Source organism: Oncorhynchus mykiss, chromosome 12, assembly GCF_057628025.1.
Source record: "Oncorhynchus mykiss isolate SJ-2025 chromosome 12, ASM5762802v1, whole genome shotgun sequence".
Taxonomy (NCBI): Eukaryota; Metazoa; Chordata; class Actinopteri; order Salmoniformes; family Salmonidae; genus Oncorhynchus; species Oncorhynchus mykiss.
In genome coordinates, this window is record NC_143033.1 from 87,337,625 (window position 1) to 87,362,633 (window position 25,009).

At 45.2% G+C, this 25,009-nt stretch overlaps 1 protein-coding gene across 1 annotated transcript in view; it reads right to left on the reverse strand.

The window, feature by feature from the left end:
• Positions 1-25,009, reverse strand: part of adgrl1a (adhesion G protein-coupled receptor L1a) — a 236,538-nt gene that overhangs the window by 76,851 nt on the left and 134,678 nt on the right. The window contains exons 3-4 of the mRNA XM_090193898.1: positions 11,616-11,829; positions 7,620-7,729 (exon numbers count right to left, since the gene is read on the reverse strand). Coding sequence (XP_090050024.1) covers positions 7,620-7,729; positions 11,616-11,829 — 324 coding nt within the window. The remainder of the gene's footprint in view (positions 1-7,619; positions 7,730-11,615; positions 11,830-25,009) is intronic.

The window sequence follows — 25,009 nt, forward strand, 5'->3', positions numbered from 1 at the left end:
ACTGGGAACAGGAACAGGTAGAGTTCTACTCTCCTCTCTGCATTTACTGGGAACAGGAACAGGTAGAGTTCTACTCTCCTCTCTGATCTCTACATTTACTGGGAGCAGGAACAGGTAGAGTTCTACTCTCCTCTCTACATTTACTGGGAGCAGGACAGGTAGAGTTCTACTCTCCTCTCTCCTCTCTACATTTACTGGGAGCAGGAACAGGTAGAGTTCTACTCTCCTCTCTACATTTACTGGGAGCAGGACAGGTAGAGTTCTACTCTCCTCTCTACATTTACTGGGAGCAGGAACAGGTAGAGTTCTACTCTCCTCTCTACATTTACTGGCAGCAGGAACAGGTAGAGTTCTACTCTCCTCTCTGATCTCTACATTTACTGGGAGCAGGAACAGGTAGAGTTCTACTCTCCTCTCTGATCTCTACATTTACTGGGAGCAGGAACAGGTAGAGTTCTACTCTCCTTTCTACATTTACTGGGAGCAGGAACAGGTAGAGTTCTACTCTCCTCTCTGATCTCTACATTTACTGGGAGCAGGAACAGGTAGAGTTCTACTCTCCTCTCTACATTTACTGGGAGCAGGAACAGGTAGAGTTCTACTCTCCTCTCTACATTTACTGGGAGCAGGAACAGGTAGAGTTCTACTCTCCTCTCTGATCTCTACATTTACTGGGAGCAGGAACAGGTAGAGTTCTACTCTCCTCTCTACATTTACTGGGAGCAGGAACAGGTAGAGTTCTACTCTCCTCTCTGATCTCTACATTTACTGGGAGCAGGAACAGGTAGAGTTCTACTCTCCTCTCTACATTTACTGGGAGCAGGAACAGGTAGAGTTCTACTCTCCTCTCTGATCTCTACATTTACTGGGAGCAGGAACAGGTAGAGTTCTACTCTCATCTCTGATCTCTACATTTACTGGGAGCAGGAACAGGTAGAGTTCTACTCTCCTCTCTGATCTCTACATTTACTGGGAGCAGGAACAGGTAGAGTTCTACTCTCCTCTCTACATTTACTGGGAGCAGGAACAGGTAGAGTTCTACTCTCCACTCTACATTTACTGGGAGCAGGAACAGGTAGAGTTCTACTCTCCTCTCTACATTTACTGGGAGCAGGAACAGGTAGAGTTCTACTCTCCTCTCTACATTTACTGGGAACAGGAACAGGTAGAGTTCTACTCTCCTCTCTGCATTTACTGGGAACAGGAACAGGTAGAGTTCTACTCTCCTCTCTGATCTCTACATTTACTGGGAGCAGGAACAGGTAGAGTTCTACTCTCCTCTCTACATTTACTGGGAGCAGGACAGGTAGAGTTCTACTCTCCTCTCTCCTCTCTACATTTACTGGGAGCAGGAACAGGTAGAGTTCTACTCTCCTCTCTACATTTACTGGGAGCAGGACAGGTAGAGTTCTACTCTCCTCTCTACATTTACTAGGAAGAGGGAACAGGTAGAGTTCTACTCTCCTCTCTACATTTACTGGGAGCAGGAACAGGTAGAGTTCTACTCTCCTCTCTGATCTCTACATTTACTGGGAGCAGGAACAGGTAGAGTTCTACTCTCCTCTCTGATCTCTACATTTACTGGGAGCAGGAACAGGTAGAGTTCTACTCTCCTTTCTACATTTACTGGGAGCAGGAACAGGTAGAGTTCTACTCTCCTCTCTGATCTCTACATTTACTGGGAGCAGGAACAGGTAGAGTTCTACTCTCCTCTCTACATTTACTGGGAGCAGGAACAGGTAGAGTTCTACTCTCCTCTCTACATTTACTGGGAGCAGGAACAGGTAGAGTTCTACTCTCCTCTCTGATCTCTACATTTACTGGGAGCAGGAACAGGTAGAGTTCTACTCTCCTCTCTGATCTCTACATTTACTGGGAGCAGGAACAGGTAGAGTTCTACTCTCCTCTCTACATTTACTGGGAGCAGGAACAGGTAGAGTTCTACTCTCCTCTCTGATCTCTACATTTACTGGGAGCAGGAACAGGTAGAGTTCTACTCTCCTCTCTACATTTACTGGGAGCAGGAACAGGTAGAGTTCTACTCTCCTCTCTGATCTCTACATTTACTGGGAGCAGGAACAGGTAGAGTTCTACTCTCATCTCTGATCTCTACATTTACTGGGAGCAGGAACAGGTAGAGTTCTACTCTCCTCTCTGCTCTCTACATTTACTGGGAGCAGGAACAGGTAGAGTTCTACTCTCCTCTCTACATTTACTGGGAGCAGGAACAGGTAGAGTTCTACTCTCCTCTCTGATCTCTACATTTACTGGGAGCAGGAACAGGTAGAGTTCTACTCTCCTCTCTGATCTCTACATTTACTGGGAGCAGGAACAGGTAGAGTTCTACTCTCCTCTCTGATCTCTACATTTACTGGGAGCAGGAACAGGTAGAGTTCTACTCTCCTCTCTGATCTCTACATTTACTGGGAGCAGGAACAGGTAGAGTTCTACTCTCCTCTCTACATTTACTGGGAGCAGGAACAGGTAGAGTTCTACTCTCCACTCTACATTTACTGGGAGCAGGAACAGGTAGAGTTCTACTCTCCTCTCTGCTCTCTACATTTACTGGGAGCAGGAACCGGTAGAGTTCTACTCTCCTCTCTACATTTACTGGGAGCAGGAACAGGTAGAGTTCTACTCTCCTCTCTACATTTACTGGGAACAGGAACAGGTAGAGTTCTACTCTCCTCTCTGCATTTACTGGGAACAGGAAAAGGTAGAGTTCTACTCTCCTCTCTGCATTTACTGGGAGCAGGAACAGGTAGAGTTCTACTCTCCTCTCTACATTTACTGGGAGCAGGAACAGGTAGAGTTCTACTCTCCTCTCTACATTTACTGGGAGCAGGACAGGTAGAGTTCTACTCTCCTCTCTACATTTACTGGGAGCAGGACAGGTAGAGTTCTACTCTCCTCTCTACATTTACTGGGAGCAGGAACAGGTAGAGTTCTACTCTCCTCTCTACATTTACTGGGAGCAGGAACAGGTAGAGTTCTACTCTCCTCTCTGATCTCTACATTTACTGGGAGCAGGAACAGGTAGAGTTCTACTCTCCTCTCTACATTTACTGGGAGCAGGAACAGGTAGAGTTCTACTCTCCTCTCTACATTTACTGGGAGCAGGGACAGGTAGAGTTCTACTCTCCTCTCTGCTCTCTACATTTACTGGGAGCAGGAACAGGTAGAGTTCTACTCTCCTCTCTACATTTACTGGGAGCAGGAACAGGTAGAGTTCTACTCTCCTCTCTACATTTACTGGGAGCAGGAACAGGTAGAGTTCTACTCTCCTCTCTACATTTACTGGGAGCAGGAACAGGTAGAGTTCTACTCTCCTCTCTGCACTCAGCTCTCTACATTTCCATGGGTTCCTACAGGCTTTGTCAGCAGCAGTTGTAGATGAACGTTATGGGCCTTCCCAACAACCTAGAGAGAAAGAACATAGAGAAATAATAGGAAAGGAATAACACCTAGTAATACAAGTACCAATAAATACACAATGAGTAACGATAACTTGGGTATATACACAAAGTACCCGTACCTAGTCGATGTGAAGGGATACGAGGTCATTGAGGTAGATATGTACATATAACTATGTTGACTAGGCAACATGATATGAATCTACTGGATTTTTACTCCAGGAAATATATATATATATATATATATAGTATATTATAGTATAGTATAGTGTTGTTTAATGATGTGTGGTGAACTAGGAAATACATATAGTGTGTAGTATAGTATGGTATAATAAGGTATAGTTCATACAGTACACTCAGTATGTGTTGATAGAAGCCAGTTGTGAAGCAAGCCTTGACAGAGTGAATCTGTGTCACAACAGTTTGTCTTGCTCTGTTCTGCCCAGTGAAGACAAAGTGATGTCTCTGTAAGGGCTTGCAGGGTTTTTGGCACTGTGAGATATGACTTGACTTGTTGGCTGTTGTTATGTTCTGCTGGCATGCTCACACATCCTAACACACACATCAACACACACACTAACACACACACAAACACACACACTGGCCGCCTCTTCTGAGCTCATCTGACAGTGCTGTGTCGACTCAGCTGCTTCGCCTGTCACCTCCACGTTTCAGGTGGCTGGTAACACAAAGCACTGTGTGACACGCACACAGAGGACCCTGTCACACACACAAACACACTTGCACGCAAACACCCACCCACCCACACACACCCACACACACCCACACACACACACACACACACACACACACACACACCCACCCACCCACACACACCCACCCACCCACACACACACACACACACACACACACACACACACACCCACACACACACACACACACACACACACACACACACACACACACACACACACACACACACACACACACACACACACACACACACACACGTGTCATGCCTGCACGCATCATGCCAGCTGCCAACAGCGGTCCTTTAAACACCCTCCCTCTATCCCTAACCCCTATCCCTCTCCCGTTAAGTAGAACCAAACAAACAAACATATGTCACCCATAAAGACACCAAAACACCCTGCATTCCCAGTGAGCCATGAAAGATGGGGCATTACCAGAGCGATTAGCAGCAGCAAATTCAATTAATCTCTGCAGAGGGAGAGGGGTAGAGAGCGGGAGGGATGGTACCCCCCTCTCCTGGTAATTAATAGAAGCCCAGTTAGTTGTCACTAGGTTTGGGATGAGATGACCTTCTCCTGGTAATTAATAGAAGACCAGTTAGTTGCCACTAGGTTTGGGATGAGATGACCTTCTCCTGGTAATTAATAGAAGACCAGTTAGTTGCCACTAGGTTTGGGATGAGATTACCTTCTCCTGGTAATTAATAGAAGACCAGTTAGTTGCCACTAGGTTTGGGATGAGATGACCTTCTCCTGGTAATTAATAGAAGACCAGTTAGTTGCCACTAGGTTTGGGATGAGATTACCTTCTCCTGGTAATTAATAGAAGACCAGTTAGTTGCCACTAGGTTTGGGATGAGATGACCTTCTCCTGGTAATTAATAGAAGCCCAGTTAGTTGCCACTAGGTTTGGGATGAGGAGGACTGTAACACTGAATCTAATTCACTCAGGATCTATTTATATTCTGGTGGCAGAGCCCGACAACACGTAGCGTGGTGCGGCGGAATGCAGCGCGGGTGGGGAGAACTAACGTGTATGTGTGTGTGTTTGCAAGTCTGGTCTGGCCCACAGCCCATCCCTGAGGGAGAGGAGAAGACTGACGGAGGACTGTTCTAATTGGCTCGTCTTTCTCACTTCAGACAGCCAAGACTTTTCATCACGACGCGATCAGGTTCCAATTTTCTCATAACCCGCTCCACCCTCCTTCCTTCAGATCCAATAAACAAGCTTCTTTAATAGAAGACGGGAATAGGAAAAATGCAAGTCAGCAGCTATTTAATCATCACTTTCAATTGGCTCCTGTGTGCAGTCAGAGGGAAATGTCTGGTCTGGAATAAGAGAGAATAAGAGAGGACGGAAGAGGAAACTATTTATTTACAACCCAGGACCAGATCACCACCTAACAACAAAACAACACCAGAGTAGACCACATAAAGTAGAACATAGCAACAAGGGGCCAGCCAACCTGACCACCACAACAAGTCAACTCACATCTCAGGGCTACATTCAGAGAGAGAGATGATAGAGGAGACTGAAAGAGGACATGATCTCACCCAAAGGCTGCAGGGCAAAAGAGAGAGAGAAGAAGAAAGATAACACAGACTAGAAAACCTTCCCCAACAGCAAAGGTCACAGTTATAACTTTTACTGTTGCGATGGTAACAGGACTCAACCCTGTCAAACAACAGTATATATCTAGAGGCAGGTTAGCTGAGGGCCTGTGAGCACCGAGCAGAGGAGGGTCAGAGTTCATCGTAATCTTAAGGGGGCACTGCCAGCCATGTAGGACAGCTCCCCTAGAGGCCTGGAGGCCATGCTGCACTTTGTGTTGCACTTGGACAGTTGAAAGTGGAGTGTTGGGACAACTCCTACAGGTGACAGTGGAGTGTTGGGACAACTCCTACAGGTGACAGTGGAGTGTTGGGACAACACCTACAACCTGCAAAGAGAAAAGAAAGCGACAGCAGAAGATAAAGAGAGGGAGGGAAAGAGATGAGATCAATGGGAGAGTGAAAGAAATGTGGCAATGGATAAAGGGTAGAATATAAAGAGTTGTAGAAGAACGGCATGAAACCAAGAGAGAGAAGGTTGACAGAGAAGGAGAGATGAAAAAAGGCGATATTGACATGGAGATATGTTGAGAGGAAGAGAGGAGTGTGAGAATTCAGAGAAGAGGTCAGGGAGTTGTTGATGTCGGTTTTGATTTCTTCAGTTCCTGTACTCACGGCTCCCTGAAGGAAAAAACATAGACATTCACCCACAGAGTATATTTTACCCACCTCTTCCCTTCATCCCTCCCATAGTCATCAACCACCCCCCCCCCCCCCCCCCCACACACACACACACACACACACACCACACTTCTGTCTCTTCCCAGTGGAGGGGGGATGAGGCGGCAGCCCCCTGGAATACTCCTGCACAGTGAGAGGATCAATGCTGAGAGTAATACTACATGAGGAGGAGGGGACACTGTCTGAGCAGAGATTTTCACATGACTGAGGCTCCACACAACACCAGAATCCTCACCCTGTCTGCCTGTGTTCTTGTGTTCTTGTGTGTGTGTGTGCTTTAGGGTTTGGGTGAGAGTGTGTGAGAGACAGTGTGTGATGTGGATGTGTGTTTCTGCGTGTGTTTGTGTATGTGTGTGTGTGTGTGTTTGTACTTGTGTTTGTGTGTGTGTATGAGCAACAGAGCGCGTGCATAATGTGTGTACGCGCGTGTGTGTGTATGTCACACCTGCCACGGAGATGTGAGCAGCACCCGAGGGAGCCGGCAGCCAGTTACCATGGGGATATTGAAATGTGCACATCTTCAGGGTCATGTGGTCTAAAATAAGCCCTTTGCTGTTTGTGTTAACATTGTGGAATGATGACACAGGCACAGTCTTCTGCCTCCCAGTCTCACTGTGGACAATGTTCACTGTTCTTGGAGATCAGAGGGACCACTAAGATGTTTGGCACCAGATAAAGCAAACTATCAGGCCCAGGGGTCAACGTGTGTGTGAGTGTGGTGGTGTGTGTTACCGCTATGATCGGCAATAAAGGCTGACCCCTCGCTGTACTGCTGTATGAAGTGCTTATCTGCCATGGTGTTTGTGGAGCACCTTCCCCGTGTGAAAATCTCTCTCAGCCTCTGGAGCGTTGCACTGTCGATGGAGAAAAAGGGTTTAGTGCTGTGTGTGTGTAGGTGTGTTTGTTTGCAGGTGTGTGTGTGTGTGTGTGTGTGTGTGTGTGTGTGTATGTGTGTGTGTGTGTAAGAGAGAGAGAGAGAGCAAGAGCGAGAGAGCAATGTGTGTCTGTCTGGTCTGGTCTTGGTCTGTCTGTTTGTGTGTGTGGCTGAGTGTGTGAGAGAGAGAGTCTGTGTGTGTGTTGGTGTGAATGCCAGTCAGTTGCTGAGAGGGCTGAGAGGGGTTAGCTGGGGGAGAAGGGGGATGGGGATGGGGGGTGGGGAAGGGGGTGAGGGGTGTGGGAGATGGGGGGTCTGGGTACTCACTGTAGGGGACACACTCGTACTGTATCTCCAGGTACTTGTAGGTCCCTGGGCAGGGGTCTGGGAACACATCGGACCCTGCCACCACCACACACTGGGTACGGTTATTACACCTGTCCCAGAGAGGGGGAGAGATGAGAGAGAGAGAGAGAGAGAGAGAGAGAGAGAGAGAGAGAGAGAGAGAGAGAGAGAGAGAGAGAGAGAGAGAGATAGAAAGAGCGAGAGAGAGAGAGAGAAATAGAAAGAGTGAGCGAGAGAGAGAGAGAGAGACAGGGAGAGAAAGAACGAGAGAGAGAGATACATTGATAGAAAGAGCGAGAGAGAGAGAGAGAGAGAGATAGAAAGAGCGAGAGAGAGAGAGAGAGAGATAGAAAGAGCACGAGAGAGAGAGAGAGAGATAGAAAGAGCGAGAGAGAGAGAGAGAGAGGGAGAGAGAGAGAGAGGGGAGAGAGAGAACATCAAAAGGAACACAAAATTCAACATAAAAATTAGGATCTGGCTAAAAATACTGGAATCAGTTATAGAGCCCATTGCCCTTTATGGTTGTGCAGCCTGGGGTCCGTTCACCAACCAAGAATTTACAAAATGGGACGAACACCAAACTGAGACTCTGCTTGCAGATTTCTGCAAAAATATCCTCTGTGTACAACGTCAAACACCAAATAATGCAAGCAGAGCAGAATTAGGCCGATACCCACTAATTATCTAAATCCAGAAAAGAGCCGTTAAATTCTATAACCACCTAAAATGAAACAATTCCCGAACCTTCCATAACAAAGCCATCACCTACAGAGAGATTAACCTGGAGAAGAGTCCCCTAAGCAAGCTGGTCCTGGGGCTCTGTTCACAAACACAAACACACCTCGCAGAGCCCCAGGACAGCAACACAATTAGACCCAACCAAATCATGAGAAAACAAAAAGATTATTACTTGACACATTGGAAAGAATTTACAAAAAAACACTAGAACGCTGTTGGACCCTAAACAGAGAGTACACAGTGGCAGAATACCTGACCACTGTGACTGACCCAAAAATGAATGAAAACTTTGACTATGTACAGACTTTGCTATTGAGAAAGGCGGCCCACTGAAGGCAGACCTGGCTCTCAAGAGAAGACAGACTATGTGCACACTGCCCACAAAATGAGGTGGAAACTGAGCTGCACTTCCTAACCTCCTGCCCATTGTATATTAGAGAGACATATTTCCCTCAGATTACACAGAACCATAAAGGATTAGAAAACAAATCCAATTTTGACAGACTCCCATATCTACTGGGTGAAATACCACAATGTGCCATCACAGCAGCAAGATTTGTGACCTGTTGCCACAAAAAAAGGGCAACCAGTGAAGCACAAATACCATTGTAAATACAACCCATATTTATTTGTATTTATTTTCCCTTTTGTACTTTTTGCACATCATTACAACACTGTATAAATAAATAATATGACATTTGAGTGTAATGTTTACTGTTAATTTTGTATTGTTAATTTATCTTTTGTATATTATCTACTTCACTTGCTTTGGCAATGTAAACATATGTTTCCCATGCCAATAAAGCCCCTCAAGGATCCGCCCCTTTTGTACATTTTCGCCTAGAATGACATACCCAAATCTAACTGCCTGTAGCTCAGGACCTGAAGCAAGGATATACATATTCTTGGTACCATTTGAAAGGAAACAGTTTGAAGTTTGTAGAAATGTGAAATTAATGTAGGAGAACATAACATTAGATCTGGTAAAAGATAATACAATTGTTTTATTTTTTTGTACCATCATCTTTGAAATGCAAGAGAAAGGCCATAATGTATTATTCCAGCCCAGGTGCAATTTAGATTTTGGCCACTTTTGCAACAGTGTATGTGCAAAGTTTTAGACTGATTCAATGAACCATTGCATTTCTGGTCTTTTTTGTTGTTGTCAACACTGCCCAAATGTGCCTAATTTGTTTATTAATAACTTTTCATGTTCAAAACTGTGCACTCTCCTCAAACAATAGCATGGTATTATTTCACTGTAATAGCTACTGTAAATTGGACAGTGCAGTTAGATTAACAATAATCTAAGCTTTCTGCCAATATCAGATATGTCTATGTCCTGGGAAATGTTCTTGTTACTTACAACCTCATGCTAATTGCATTAGCCTACGTTAGCTCAACCGTCCCGCGGGGGACCCACCGATCCTGTGGAAATTGAAATTGAATTGAAATTCAATTGAGAGTGAGAGAGAAACATGGGAACAGAGAACAAACTAGACAGAGGAGAGATAAGAGAGTGATGAGAATAAAATGAATGAGGACATTGAGAGAATGACAGAAGGGACAAAAGAGAAGAGGCAGATAAATGTCCTTGGGGCTAAAGATGGAGGGAACGGGTCGGAAGGGGGTCATTTCACACTAGACTAGATCATGTGACAGCTGGACCTGAGGGATGAGGCGATGGAGGGATGAGGGAGGAAGAGTGCCGTAAGAGTCTCCCTCCCCCGAAGGCTTGTGAGTGTGAGCAATTAAAGGTGAGAAAATGGGTGGGGACTGGTGCTGCTAAGACAGACAGACAGACAGACAGACAGACAGACAGACAGACAGACAGACAGACAGACAGACAGACAGACAGACAGACAGACACACACACAGAAACGCACACAAGGCAGGGAAACAATTGCACATAACACCATCATAATTTAAGCAGCTCAATGTATGCTCCCTCACACACTCACACTCCCAGCACACACACTTCCCTTTTCTGCATATAATCCCCCCTCCTCTGTCCTTCTCTATCCTCCTCTGTCTTCTATCCTCCTCTATCGATCTCTGTCCTCCTCTGTCCTCATCTATCCTCCTCTGTCTTCTATCCTCCTCTATCGTCCTTCTATCCTTCTCTGTCCTCCTCTGCCGTCCTCTATCCTCCTCTGTCCTCCTCTATCCTCCTCTGTCTTTTATCCTCCTCTATCCTCCTCTGTCCTCCTCTATCCTCCTCTGTCTTTTATCCTCCTCTATCCACCTCTGTCCTCCTCTATCGTCCTTCTATCCTTCTCTGTCCTCCTCTGTCCTCCTCTATCCTCCTCTGTCCTCCTTTGTCATCCTCTATCCTCCTCTGTCCTCCTCTATCTTCCTCTGTCCTTCTCTATCCTCCTCTATCTTCATCTGTCCTCCTCTATCCTTCTCTGTCCTCCTCTATCCTCCTCTGTCCTCCTCTATCTTCATCTGTCCTCCTCTGTCCTCCTCTATCCTTCTCTGTCCTCCTCTATCCTCCTCTGTCCTCCTCTATCCAGCGTTAGCATTATTTCTCTCTTTCTGCTCTCTCTCTTGTTCATTCTCCATTTCTCTCCACGTCACTGCTGCACTCTCTTTATCTCCCCATCAGTGGTTCACTCTAGCCCGCTCCCTCCCTCCCTCCCTCCATCCCTACATCAATCCCCTTCAGATCTCTCCATCTCTACATCCCTCCATCCCTACATCAATCCCCTTCAGATCTCTCAATCTCTCCATCCCTCCATCCCCACACCAATCCCCCTGTCCTCCTCCAGATCTGTCCATCTCTCTCTCCCTCTGTGCTTCCCTCCATCTCACCAGTAGCACCCTCTCCCTCCGTTACATGTGTGATGGATAGCAGGGAGAGGGCTGCCATAGATCAGCTCTATGAGGAGGCAGATGCTAAGCACAACCAGAGTGCAGCTGCATGCAGCCACACTACAAACACATATCTCACTACACACATACTGCATGCACTCGACTTTACACACTAACAGCACATAAGATAAAAAAACAAGCAGGACAGAATGACACACCCACCCTGGGTGTCCTATGTCTTCTTATTTATCTTACACACACACACACACACACACACACACACACACACACACACACACACACACACACACACACACACACACACACACACACACACACACACACACACACACACACACACACACACACACACACACACACACACACACACCTATCCACCCAACCCTTCCACCTCCCCACACATACCTCTGTGACATGATCTTGAAGGCGTCAGGCAGGTAACACTGCACGTTCTCCATTTGGAAGGGGTCAGCGTCACAGATCTTGTCGTCCGTGCGGCCGTAGTTGGCTGTCTCAATCATGATGACATCACTGCCAGGGCAGCGCAGCTCGATGGGGTATCCCTCGCACGCCAGCTCTCTACGCATCAGGCCGAAGGGCATCGCTGACCGACTCAGAGCTACAGCAGAGAGAGAAAGAGAGAGAGAGAAGGAGAGAGAGAGAGAGATAAAGTGTGTTATTGACAATGTAAGTGCATGGTATGAAATAGGAGGGAAATCATAAAAACAAATGGCAGACATACCACTCTCTGTAGAATAACAGAAACAGCATAAAGCAAATAGCTGGGTAGAGAAAATGCTAGTCATCATGTACAGTAGCAGAAAGACAGGGCCTAAGAGCAGAATTTGTATTTTTACATAGCAGTTAGAATGTAACATAAACACAATGAGACCATCATCTCAATTCACAGAGGACACAACTAAAAACAGTGTAGCCAGCCTCATAGACAGAGAGTGCAAGTGGACGTTGGATCCTAAAAGAGCACTTCCAGACCAGACCTGCCTCCCAAATGGCACCCTATTCCCTATAGTATACACATTATTTTTAATAGGGAATAGGGTGCCATTTGAGACACACACCAGCTCTCCCAATCATGATACTTACCCACTTTGAGAGGCAAACTGTTCAACGTTTTGGCTTGTTCCATTAACAGACTCCCACACACACAGCAAGCAGCTCAACCCCCACCACTCGGACACGCACACGTCTGACGCACAGCTCTGAAATAGAATGTCTGCCTTCCAGCCGACGTCAACATTACACCTGAGTAGGGCTCACCTCCATACGGAGAGGGGGAATGAGGGAGGGAGATGAGAGAGAGGAGGAGGCAAGAAAATACATTGAACAGAGAAGAGAAGAGGGCCTAAGAGAGGGAGAGAGAATCTCACCCTAGCCTCAGGCAGGGCCTCTCTGTACGAGGGCTGGCAGGCCCCTAGGCTCCCTCCCCCCACCTGTGTCATCTGTTCGTTTGCCATTTGTACGCCCACTCCATGCAATCAGAAGACTGAGAGGGCAGCTAGGAGAGAGAGAGCTGGCACGGCGGACAGAGAGAGGGGGCAGCCAGGGTAGCGGGGGTTAATCGCTGTGCCAGGGCTGAGAGGGCAGCTAGGAGAGAGAGAGCTGGCACGGAGGACAGAGAGAGGGGGCAGCCAGGGTAGCGGGGGTTAATCGCTGTGCCAGGGCTGAGAGGGCAGCTAGGAGAGAGAGAGCTGGCGCGGCGGACAGAGAGAGGGGGCAGCCAGGGTAGCGGGGGTTAATCGCTGTGCCAGTGCTGAGAGGGCAGCTAGGAGAGAGAGAGCTGGCGCGGTGGACAGAGAGAGGGGGCAGCCAGGGTAGCGGGGGTTAATCGCTGTGCCAGGGCTGAGAGGGCAGCTAGGAGAGAGAGAGAGCTGGCGCGGTGGACAGAGAGAGGGGGCAGCCAGGGTAGCGGGGGTTCATCGCTGTGCCAGGGCTGAGAGGGCAGCTAGGAGAGAGAGAGCTGGCGCGGCGGACAGAGAGAGGGGGCAGCCAGGGTAGGGGGGGGTTAATCGCTGTGCCAGGGCTGAAAGGGCAGCTAGGAGAGAGAGAGCTGGCGCGGCGGACAGAGAGAGGGGGCAGCCAGGGTAGCGGGGGTTAATCGCTGTGCCAGGGCTGAGAGGGCCACAGACATGCACAGAGAGACACTCTCCATCTACTCCATCTCTCTCTCCCTCTCCTCCATCCCCCTCTCCAGCTCTCTTCATCTGCACAAGTAGGCTTTCTAGCGGCCTCTGCATTCAGTCCTTCAACAAATTCAGTCCTACTCAGCTCACCACAAAATGGCTGCAGCCTTGGCATGTCCTCCACAAGGTCCAGTAGATAAGCTCCAAAAAAATACCATATTGTTAAATTTGGCATAGAAGAATGAAAATTGAGGTGCTTGTATAATTGTTCCGCATTGAACAAAACCTGATATAGTGCCATTCATCAAAGCCTTGGGCCTGCATGTTGCGCCCCCTATAGGTCAATGGTGAAAATGCACTTGTCTGCATTTCATTTTGGGTCGTTGCTTCCCCTGAGTTGGATCTATGTGGCCCTGCATTTGCTGTTTTCTCACCCGTTTAAAAGTACAAATGAAAAAAGCTTCACTTGAACATGATTGGTCAACTCTCCCAGCCTTCCTCCATCAATGTATGTGAGTATTTGGGTTGCTGCAGTTCAGACTTGTGGCTCTCTAACCTTGCCCACTCTGAGAGCTGCAAAAACTTTAAATCAGTCACCAAAGATAGGGGATAAAATGCAAAAAGGCTAAAAAGCAAGAATGTGCTCAACCAGGCAGTTGATATGCCAGTAAAACTATAGAGTAAGAATATGGTAAATAATTGTTTTATTAAAAATAATTATTTGGTGAAGAAAATGATTGAATTGATGTCAAAACACTATATTATGCAACATACATTGATTAAACAATATTTCATGCCCCCTGTGGTAAATTAATCAATATTCAGACTAAAGAACGCCTATAAAATAATGCCTTTAATTGTAATAAAAAACTGCACTCAAATTGTCACATATCTGAAATTGTAGTCTGAACATGTGGAAAACCTGATGGAGAAATATGGATCATTTGAAATGTAAGAAAATAATTTTGGGGGACATTGTACTATATGAAACGCATTCATTTAAATGTAATTCAATATTCATGTTTGGGGGACATTGTACTATATACCACCCTGAAACGCATTCATTTAAATGTAATTCAATATTCATGTTTGGACACACAAAATGATCATCATTTGTTCAATCCTCATATAAAGTGATACTGTGAGATTCAGATGAACTCATGGATAAGATTTCCATTGTTTGTCTCTGTGTGACATATAAAGGAAGCTTGTGGTAGTTGTATGGGCCAATCCGAACTAGTGTTCGCTCAACGACTGGAAGTCGACAGCTACATACAGAACAAGAGATGTGCTTGTTTTGTGCTGGGGAACCCCGTATTAAATGCTAAGCATGGCCTCCCCTCCCCTCAATGAAAACTGGGTTTGTATCCTGCCCAATGCATTCACCAAGTAGCCAAGCCAATCCATTGGGGCGGCAGGGTACCCTAGTGGTTAGAGCATTGGACTAGTAACCAAAAGTGCTTCATGTTCAAATCCCCTAGCTGACAAGGTACAAATCTGTCGTTCTGCCCCTGAACAGGCAGTTAACCCACTGTTCCTAGGCCATCATTGAAAATAAGAATTTGTTCTTAACTTACTTGCCTAGTTAAATAAAAGGGTTTGATTGTGAGACTGCCTTGAAATAAATCTTAATCATCAAAGATTTTTTTAAAGATCACATTTGGGAGCAGCAAAACAGTGAGCGGACATTCTCATGTGTCCATACGCCCATCATGAAATGAGAAATGTGATGATGCCGGTGACCCTCGTATTTAGAAACATAGTTTACCTGTAACATTTTCTTGTTAGGGGTTCAGGCAGCGAAGCTGCAAGAAACCATATTGTACTTGTTGGTTCCCCAGCAGTGAGCTCCCTTCTCCTACTCAAAGAGCTTAAGAGAGTTGTAGGGCTTCCCAGACACAGCCCATCTGTATATAGCCCATCCAACTACCTACCTCATCCCCATATTGTTTTTATTTACTTTTTTTGCTATTTTGCACACCAGTATTTATACTCGCACATCCTCATCTGCACATCTATCACTCCAGTGTTAATTTGCTAAATTGTAATTACTTTGCTACTATGTCCTATTGCCTTACTCCATTTGCACACACTGTATATAGATTTTTCTATTGTGTTATTGACTGTACATTTTTTTATGTGTAACTCTGTGTTGTTGTTTTTGTTGCACTGCTTTGCTTTATCTTGGCCAGGTTGCAGTTGTAAATGAGAACTTATTCTCAACTGGCCAACCTGGTTAAATAAAGGTGGAATAAATGCCTCACTATATTGTCTAAGCATGTCTCCCTCAATAAGTCTGTCTCATTCTACCTCTTGATGTTTCAATGGTGCCAAGGATAGTTCCAGTTTTTATATGCTCTGATGTTTGCCTCTCTATGACACACCAGGTCTGATTCCAGCAACATGTGCTGTTTGCTCTGTTTGGGTCCTTCCACTGCTACTACATCTTAACAAGGCAAAGGTCTGGAATTAATCTGAGCCGTGTTACAGCACTATAGCAGACTTTTAAAGATCATTTATGCTTGAGCCGTCATGCGTAGTGTTTCCTGTGAATTTGATCTCTGCTAACATCTGGGAAAATGCCTTTAAAAGGCTCATAGAGAGCAATAGTAATGGTGTCTTTTGTAAGCACTAACGCAGGCTGACACTGTCATGGCTCGCTGGCCAAAGCTTATGGGGAAATTAATGTTTTTTTGGGGTGGGATTCAGGATAAACGCTGAAAATAATGTCTGTGGTAAACACAGGCTTAGGAGATCTGATACGTGTTATTCTATGAGACAATCTTCATCAGCTTTTTGTGAATTTTGAAGCATTTATGTAATCAAAACAAGCAAAAAGCTAACGATGTGCTAACATGTAAAAAGATAAAACTACACCTCAGGTCACGTACCTTTGACATTGAGCTAACCGGCTTAGCTTAACTTATCAGGCTTAGCTTACCTTATCAGACTTAGCTTACCTTATCAGGCTTAGCTTACCTTATCAGGCTTAGCTTACCTTATCAGGCTTAGCTTACCTTATCAGGCTTAGTTTACCTTATCAGACTTAGCTTACCTTATCAGGCTTAGCTTACCTTATCAGACTTAGCTTACCTTATCAGACTTAGCTTACCTTATCAGACGGACCCAAAGTCTCCTCTAACTAACTAAGCTAACTAGCTTTTAGGCGGACTAGTGTAGCGTAGACTAGTTTGCAGGGTCGGCGTAGTGACATGAAGATGCTTGCCACTAAGGCTGAAGTTCAAGTTCTCTGACAGTTAGCGACTCATTAGCAAGTGACTTATTTTGAGAACGTAAAGGCTTTATAATTCCTAACGGTCATGTTAACTGACTGTTATCATCTCATAGAACAAAACATATAAGATATCCTAAGCCTGTGTTAACCTCAGACCTTATTTTCAGCATTTATCCCAAATAGGAATAGCAAGGTAGAAAATTATCATTATTTTCAGTTATTTAGGACTACAAGCTGGCAAGTGCTATTGTCGACTGTCTAGCGCGCTGCGCTATAACTCAACATGGGTTGAATCCCGGCCAAAGTCCCATTGCCCATTCACCCATTCCTCTTTTCATATATTTTATTAATGTAAGACAAAACACACAAGCTTTGGTATTTAACACACCACTTTGAAAGTGAGAGTATCAACATTTCACTGGGGTTTCTGATGGCTTGTCATCATTGTTGAGATTGGTGCATTTTTGTGACTATATCAGGTTTTGTTGCGTGCGAATTTCAATGCTTCTATACCAAAGTGAATCATTTTGCAGCTTACCTAGTGGACTAACAGTCAGAGCTCAGAGGCAGAGGGACGAGTTGGCAGGGGAGCTCTCCCTGGTGATGAAGGACAGCCAGTACATATGAGTGGAGCTTTCCACTGCCAGCTAGACAGATAACTGCTGTCCATGGTGCTGAAGGAGTATGACGAGAATACATCTATAGAAATGCATTTGGAGAGCAATAACCATTGGAGTCTGGCTATGGTTTGTTCTACATCAGACAGACTAGAATAACCAATGGAACTAGCAATGCATTGCGCTACATCAGAGTGACTGCAAAGTCTATGGGAGGGAACAGTCCATGGTACTGAAAACAGAATGATAGGTAGTGATAGGCTCTTTACGACCTTGAATCAACAGAGGGAACATTTTACACATTAAGTATGCCCCTTTCTTTGATCGGTGCCATTTTCTCAGTTTACCTCAGAGTCAAATCTCCAACCAACCAGATTTGACAAGAGAACTTCAAAAAGCTGCTGCTCTCCTCACCTACTTAGCCCTCTTATACTCCCCTGACCAGACTGTATTAGCAGTTGAGAAAGGCAGGACGCCGAAAAGCTGGGTTCTATGCTGGCTTATTGATATAATTAATTAAAATGAATGAAAAATGACTGAATAAAGCATATAAACAGGCTGTATTAGAGACTAGACTAGGAGACACTGTCTCTTCTCTCTTCTCTCAGTGCTGGAACACACAGAACAGAACAGGCCTGTTTCCCTTGGTAGTTGATGATGAGGCTCTGGGTGAATTAGACTTCAGTCTATCCATTCAGGAAATGTGCCCGTAAGGGTCAACGTCAATGTCAGTCATTTCCAGAGATGCTGTGTAGCTGCAGCTACATGACTCACTGCATTGAGACTAGCTCATATTTCTAAACGTCACTCATTCATGCAGCTGCATTACTTGGGTAATGTTGTGTCAGTGTGTAACTAAGGACATTAAGGCTGAATAGCCAGATCAAATTTATTTTAAATCCTTTATGCCTCAGCAGCATAATATTTCTTCGTAACGGCCTTATAAAAACACAACCAGACAAAGACGGCAAAAACACATTCATATTAGGAACACAGATGTTTCACACTCTCTCACTCGCTCTCTCCCTCGCTCTCTCACAAACATTCTAATAAATGCATGCATAGTCGCCCACGCACACGCACACACAGACAGAGACACATGCACACGCAAACAAACACACACACACACACACACACACACACACACACACACACACACACACACATTGCGGGGGATCTGTACTTTACTTTACTATTTATATTTTCCACAAATGTTACTTTTACTTCACTACATTCCTAAAGAAAATATTTTTTACTCCATACATTTTCCCTGGCACCCAAAAGTACATTTTGAATGCTTAGCAGAACAGGAAAATGGTCTAATTCACACATTTATCAAGAGAACATCCCCGGTCATGCCTACTGCTTCTGATTTGGCAGACTCACTAAACACAAAGGCTTCATATGTAAATGATGTCTGAGTGTTGAAGCCCCTGAACATCCGTAAATAAAAAGAACAGAAAATCGTTCCGCCTGGTTTGCCTAATATACAGAATTAGAAATTATTTATACTTTTACTTTTGATTCTTAAGTAAATGTAAAACCAAATACTGTTAGACTTTTACTCAAGTAGTATTTTACTGAGTGACTTTCACTTTTACATTTACTATAACAAAACATTTTTTACAATCGCTAGGACCCATTTCTCAATACTTAAGTCACTTTTTCAAAACTCTTCACACAGTTCTCCTAACCAACTTTCAGCTTGGCACAGCAGTTCATTTCATATCCAAAATGAACTCAAACCACCAAAACACATGTCTCAAATCAACTCATTCTTCCATAACAGTAGCAAAGGTTGTCACCCAACAAGCACACTTTGTCACCTTAAAAACACTAACAAAAGGTAGCATTACACAATGTTTTCGTTAGTTAAGTTTCTTTCCAAAACAAGAATGACACCTCTCTACGGTTTAGAATTCACTGCAGTTTATGTTACAGGAATGAATCAGACATGATGCAATATGCTTCAATATGTTTTCTGGCATTTTCTGGCATTGAGTGATTCCAAAATATAATAATTTGTATATACACCATCTACCGATACAGATACAGTAGCAATGATAGTCAACCCTGTCTTCTGCATTTGGCCACAGGTTCTCATCCACATCACATCTTATGTCATCTTGGGCAACACCTAGGAAATAATATTTTGGCATGCCTGGTCCATCCCTGGCAGTCTCTGCAGATATGTCCAGGCATCCAGCAGTCATTGCGTCCAGGAGGGACATTTGATCATGTGGATGGTGGTCATAAACCTTCCACCTTCATGAGGAAAATAATTCCTCTATGGGGTTGAGGAGTGGAGAGTAAGACGATAATCATGATTTATTACATGATCAATTATAGTGGCCCTAATCTCATCTGAGACTACAGCTCTTGATATTTCTCTCAGTCTTCTTCCACCATGCATACGTACTCCTCTCCCTCTCCCTCTCCCTCTCCCTCTCCCTCTCCCAGCCACTCTTCTTCCAGTCAGCCACTTATCTATCTCTGGCTGGGTCCATGTCTATATTGCAGTACAGTATTATTCCTAAGAAGTCCCCTTTTGTATAGATGGTAATGAAATTGAAAGACTAACACCTGGGTAGGTGTTCAGCTACACAATGGGAATCAGCTGTGGTTGGTCTAATTGTTTTGATAGTATTTCATTTTTTAGATTTGGAATATATTTCAATACTGTATTAATTAAGAAATGTAGCAAATTGCTGTCTTATTAAATGTTGTGTTATGTTAGGTTTTTAACTTAAGTTTAACAGTTTTGAAAAGAGTATGTAAACACGTGCAAATTGGCCTGTAGGTACTTAGAGTTTTGGTGGTGGTTGTGTCTGAGTGAGAAAAAAATGAATGAAATTTGAAATATGTAGTCATTGAATGCATTTTGTGCCAAAGCAAAGAAAAATGATCCACAGTTTAGCCCACATAGACTGCTGTTGTGTTTACTGTGTGAAGAGTTTTGAAAAAGTGACCTAAGTATTGAGAAATGGGCCTAGCAATTTTAAAAATCTATAATATAACTTTACTTTTACTCAAGTATGACAATGGAAATTGGGTACATTTTCCACCACTACACACACACACACACACACACACACACACACACACACACACACACACACACACACACACACACGCACACACACACAGTAAACCCCCCCCCCCCCCCCCCCCCACACACACACACACACACTGTAAACTCCCCCACACACACACATCTGACACAGTAGGACGAGTGTATAGTTCAGTATAGGATCCCTGTGGTGTAAGTACACATCTCCATACAGCTGGCCAGTGATTAGATCATTACACGATGGTGATCAGGAGAGCAGAACTGAGCCAGACCGCAGGAGTCCAGACCCCATTCCCCTCATCACACTGTACACATTATACAGAACAGAATGGAAACGGGGCAGTAAACCACACTGGATGGCCACATCAAATATATATATAGAAACATATAAACGTTCATATTCTACCAAAAAAACAGACTACAACTTCCTGTTCCGTATCCTCTCTCATCCTGTCTGTTTCTGTCATAGCGTCATTCTGATTGAGAGTTTGACTTGCTAAGATCAGGGTGAATTCCATTTGAACTCAATAAAGAAGTAAATTACATTCTTAGATTGAACATTTTATTTTATTTGGGGCTTTTTCAGTTCATGAATTGGAATGGAATGGACCACCCCACAACCCTGATACATACAGTAAAGTAGTTTAGTAGTCGTTCAATAGACCTTTGATTATGTGGAAATGTGATTAAAAAGACGACGGAGAGCAGATTCTTTCACCGAGTGTGTGTGCATGCATGCGTGTGTGCGTGTGTGTGTGTGCATGCATGCGTGTGTGTGTGTGTCTGGGAATGTGTAAATATGTGGTTCTTCTGGGGGTTTGATGTGATAAGCCAGCCTGCTACAGGCTACATGTGTCCTTCACTCTGCAGGAATCCATCGATGTTTCTGGGCCTCTTCAGCCAAACACACAGTCACTTATCTCTTTCTGTAGGCACAGTTATACTATTTGAATTGGAACGTCTCTCACAGCAACCACGTAACAAAGGTTGGATTAAAAACATTGCTACACTACAGAGTGTGAGCAATGACTTACATAGTGTAATGTGCACTCACACACAATGAGTGTACAGTTAACAGGCTGGTGGAGGAGAGTAGTATTTACGTTAAAGTCCATTATCCACATATATTAAGAAAAGACATACAGTATAGCTGACAAAACAACATGTTAGTACAGAACAATGTACAAAGAAAACACACTTAAATACACACAAAAGTACCATTGACCTTCCAAATATGCACGCACACACACACACACACACACACACACCAGGCGGGTGAGGGAGGTGTCATGCCAGTCCAGGGCGGCTGGTGTTAGTAAGGATCAGACTGGTGGCTCTATAATGGGACCAACATACTAATGAAGAGTGGAGGAGAGAGAGAGAGACAAGTCTGATTGGATTTGACTCATTATCAAACTGGAAAATATAGCACTTTCTGACTTTATCTACATTTACATTTCAGTAATTTAGCAGATGCTCTTATCCAGAGCGACTTACAGTAGGGTAGTGAGTGCATACATGTTGGTACTCTTTTTAGTCTTTCACATTTTGGTACTACACATTTTGGTACTACAAATTTTGGTACTACACATTTTGGTACTACACATGAGACTCTTCAAAGTCAAACATTTGGGAATCCAATTGAAAGCAGCTTTATTTTGACCTTGGGTGTGACGCCACTGACAAACAGTCTGTCTATGTTCCTTTTTTGGGACTGATTCAGGGTGAATGGCCTTCCAGGCAGACACTGGACAGACACTAGACAGACGCTGTCCAGTGTCTGACGCTGTGATGGTGTTTGTGTGTGTCTCAGTGTCTGCCATTGAGCCTCTTTAGGAGCCTCCTAGGCCCCAAGGCTGACTGTCTGGCTGGCAGGGCCTCCATATGATAAGTCTCTCTCAGCCCGTCTGTCTGTCTGTCTGTCTGTCTGTCTGTCCGTCTGTTTGGGCCTCCATGTGATCAGCCTCTCTCAGCCCTTCTGTCTGTCTGGGCCTCCATGTGATCAGCCTCCCTCAGCCCGTCTAGCTGTTCCAGCGGTCATCATCTCCTAATCACCCTGCTGCTCATTAGTGTTAGCACTGTAGCCTTGCGTATTAGCTAGTATAATATGGTAGAGTAGCTAGCGCCTAGTTAGCATTAGAACTGTAGCTTAGAGCTAATCTAGTTAGCATAATATTGCAGCCTAGACTAGAGTCTTAGTTAGCATTATCACTGTAGCCTAGAGCTAATCTAGTTAGCATAATACTGCAGCCTAGACTAGAGCCTTAGTTAGCATTGACACTGTAGTCTAGCCTTTCAGTTTTTCTAGATTAGCCTCGGCCTAAAGTCTCTCATGACTTCTAGGTCAGATCCTCCTGGTGAGGCTGTGTGTTACAGTCATTGATTAGAGGAGACAACTCTTAACATGGAAAGTGGGTGATCTTCCTTTCTTTAAATACATAATCTTTGTTAGCACATTAGCATAGTGCCTGAGCAGAACCAGTTAGCGCAACGGGCCTGACAAGCGTGGCCCGTCACCACAGAAGAGCTCAGGCACAACGGCCACAGCTGTCACATCCAGCCAGCGCTCAACCATAGGAGTAGGAAGCTGGGAGGACCGCAGGGCGACATGTAAACCTCGCTCCAGAGCCAGGCCGAGACAGGACAGGACAAGACAGGACGAGATCAGACAGGACGAGACGAGACAGGATGAGATGAGACAGGACGAGACAGGATGAGATGAGACCAGACTGAATGGGGAGTCACCAGTCATGCCATGGGGTCAAAACACAAAGCAGCGCAAAATGACACACATCCACTCTGAGCAAACCTAGTCAACCAGAGAGAGAGAGAGAGAAACCACCACGAAGAATGTAACAACAATGGACCTTTATAGGCTGTAAAGACACAAGGTCAAAGAAACAAAGTAAAGGAGAAGAAAGACAAACATTCTCCCTTAACTGGGAAGAGTCATATTCCTGAGCCTCTCCCCTCATCACAGCCTTTCTTTCAATGACTGCAGCGCCCCAACACTCCAACTGAACCCAATTACAGCACACACCAGAACATTACATCACCCAAAGAGATGAAAACACACACGCAGACACGCACACGGACACACACGGGCACACCTGCAAGACACGCACACACACACACATATTCACACATGCACACATACAAACATACGTATAGACACACACTAGTGCACATCCTCCACCCCTAGCAGCCCCCTCACGGCGTACACACACACTCCAGCTAGGGACCTGACTCTAGCTCACATCCAGCTCCACTCTCCAGCTAGGAACCAGACTCCAGCTCACATCCGTCTCCACTCTCGAGCTAGGAACCTGACTCCAGCTCACATCCAGCTCCACTCTCCAGCTAGGAACCTGACTACAGCTCATATCCAGCTCCACTCTCCAGCTAGGGACCTGACTCCAGCTCACATCCAGCTCCACTCTCCAGCTAGGAACCTGACTCCAGCTCACATCCAGCTTCACTCTCCAGCTAGGAACCTGACTACAGCTCACATCCAGCTCCACTCTCCAGCTAGGGACCTGACTCCAGATCACATCCAGCTCCACTCTCCAGCTAGGAACCTGACTCCAGATAACATCCAGCTCCACTCTCTAGCTAGGAACCTGACTCCAGATAACATCCAGCTCCACTCTCTAGCTAGGAACCTGACTCCAGATAACATCCAGCTCCACTCTCCAGCTAGGGACCTGACTCCAGATAACATCCAGCTCCACTCTCCAGCTAGGAACCTGACTCCAGGTCACATCCAGCTCCACTCTCCAGCTAGGAACCTGACTCCAGATCACATCCAGCCCACTGTTATACTAGCGGGGTCTGGTCACACACACACACACACACACACACACACACACACACACACACACACACACACACACACACACACACACACACACACACACACACACACACACACACACACACACACACACATACTGGGACTCTTTTAAAGAGAGAAGTAGAGGCAAGACAGGACGTGCTCAAACTGTCAATTCCATGTCACAGCCAGCTCTGGTACCACAGCCTAATTATGCAGTAAAACAGCCACAACAGGCGAAACAGCACCGGTCGGACCCAAAATAAAACGCAGACAGCCCAACAGAAACAGAACAGAGCAGGAGACTATCCTTATCTTCCCCAGGGATGGGAGCTGTGCTACAGGCATAACACAACACTATACAGTAGACACTGACTCAGACTGAGACCCACATTCAGATAAATATAGCAGAGCTGGAGAACCCAAGGTAGAGCAGGGAAGGAAGGACTGAGGCACTGAGGAGAGACATTTTACATTTACATTTTAGTAATTTACCAGAAGCTCTTATACAGAGCGACTTACAGTAGTGAGTGCATACATTTTAATAGTTTTTTCGTACTGGTCCCCCATGGAATAGAGAGAAAAGAGGAGAAAAAGAGAGACTGTCTGAAGGGCTATAGACAGAGAAAGAGTGGGTGGGGAGAGACAGACAGAGAGAGTGGAAGAGAGAGAAAGAGAGAGATGGAGGGGGAGAGAGTGGTGGAAAAGAGACAGAGAGAGACAGATAGAAGGAGAGAGAGTGAGAGAGACAGAGAGAGAGACAAAGAGAGAGATCTTCAGAGAGAAAGACAGAGAGCGAGAGAAAGACAGAGAGAGAGAGAGAGAGAGAGAGAGAGAGAGAGAGAGAAAGAGAGAGAGAGAGAGAAAGAGAGAGAGAAAGAGAGAGAGAGAAAGAGAGACAGAG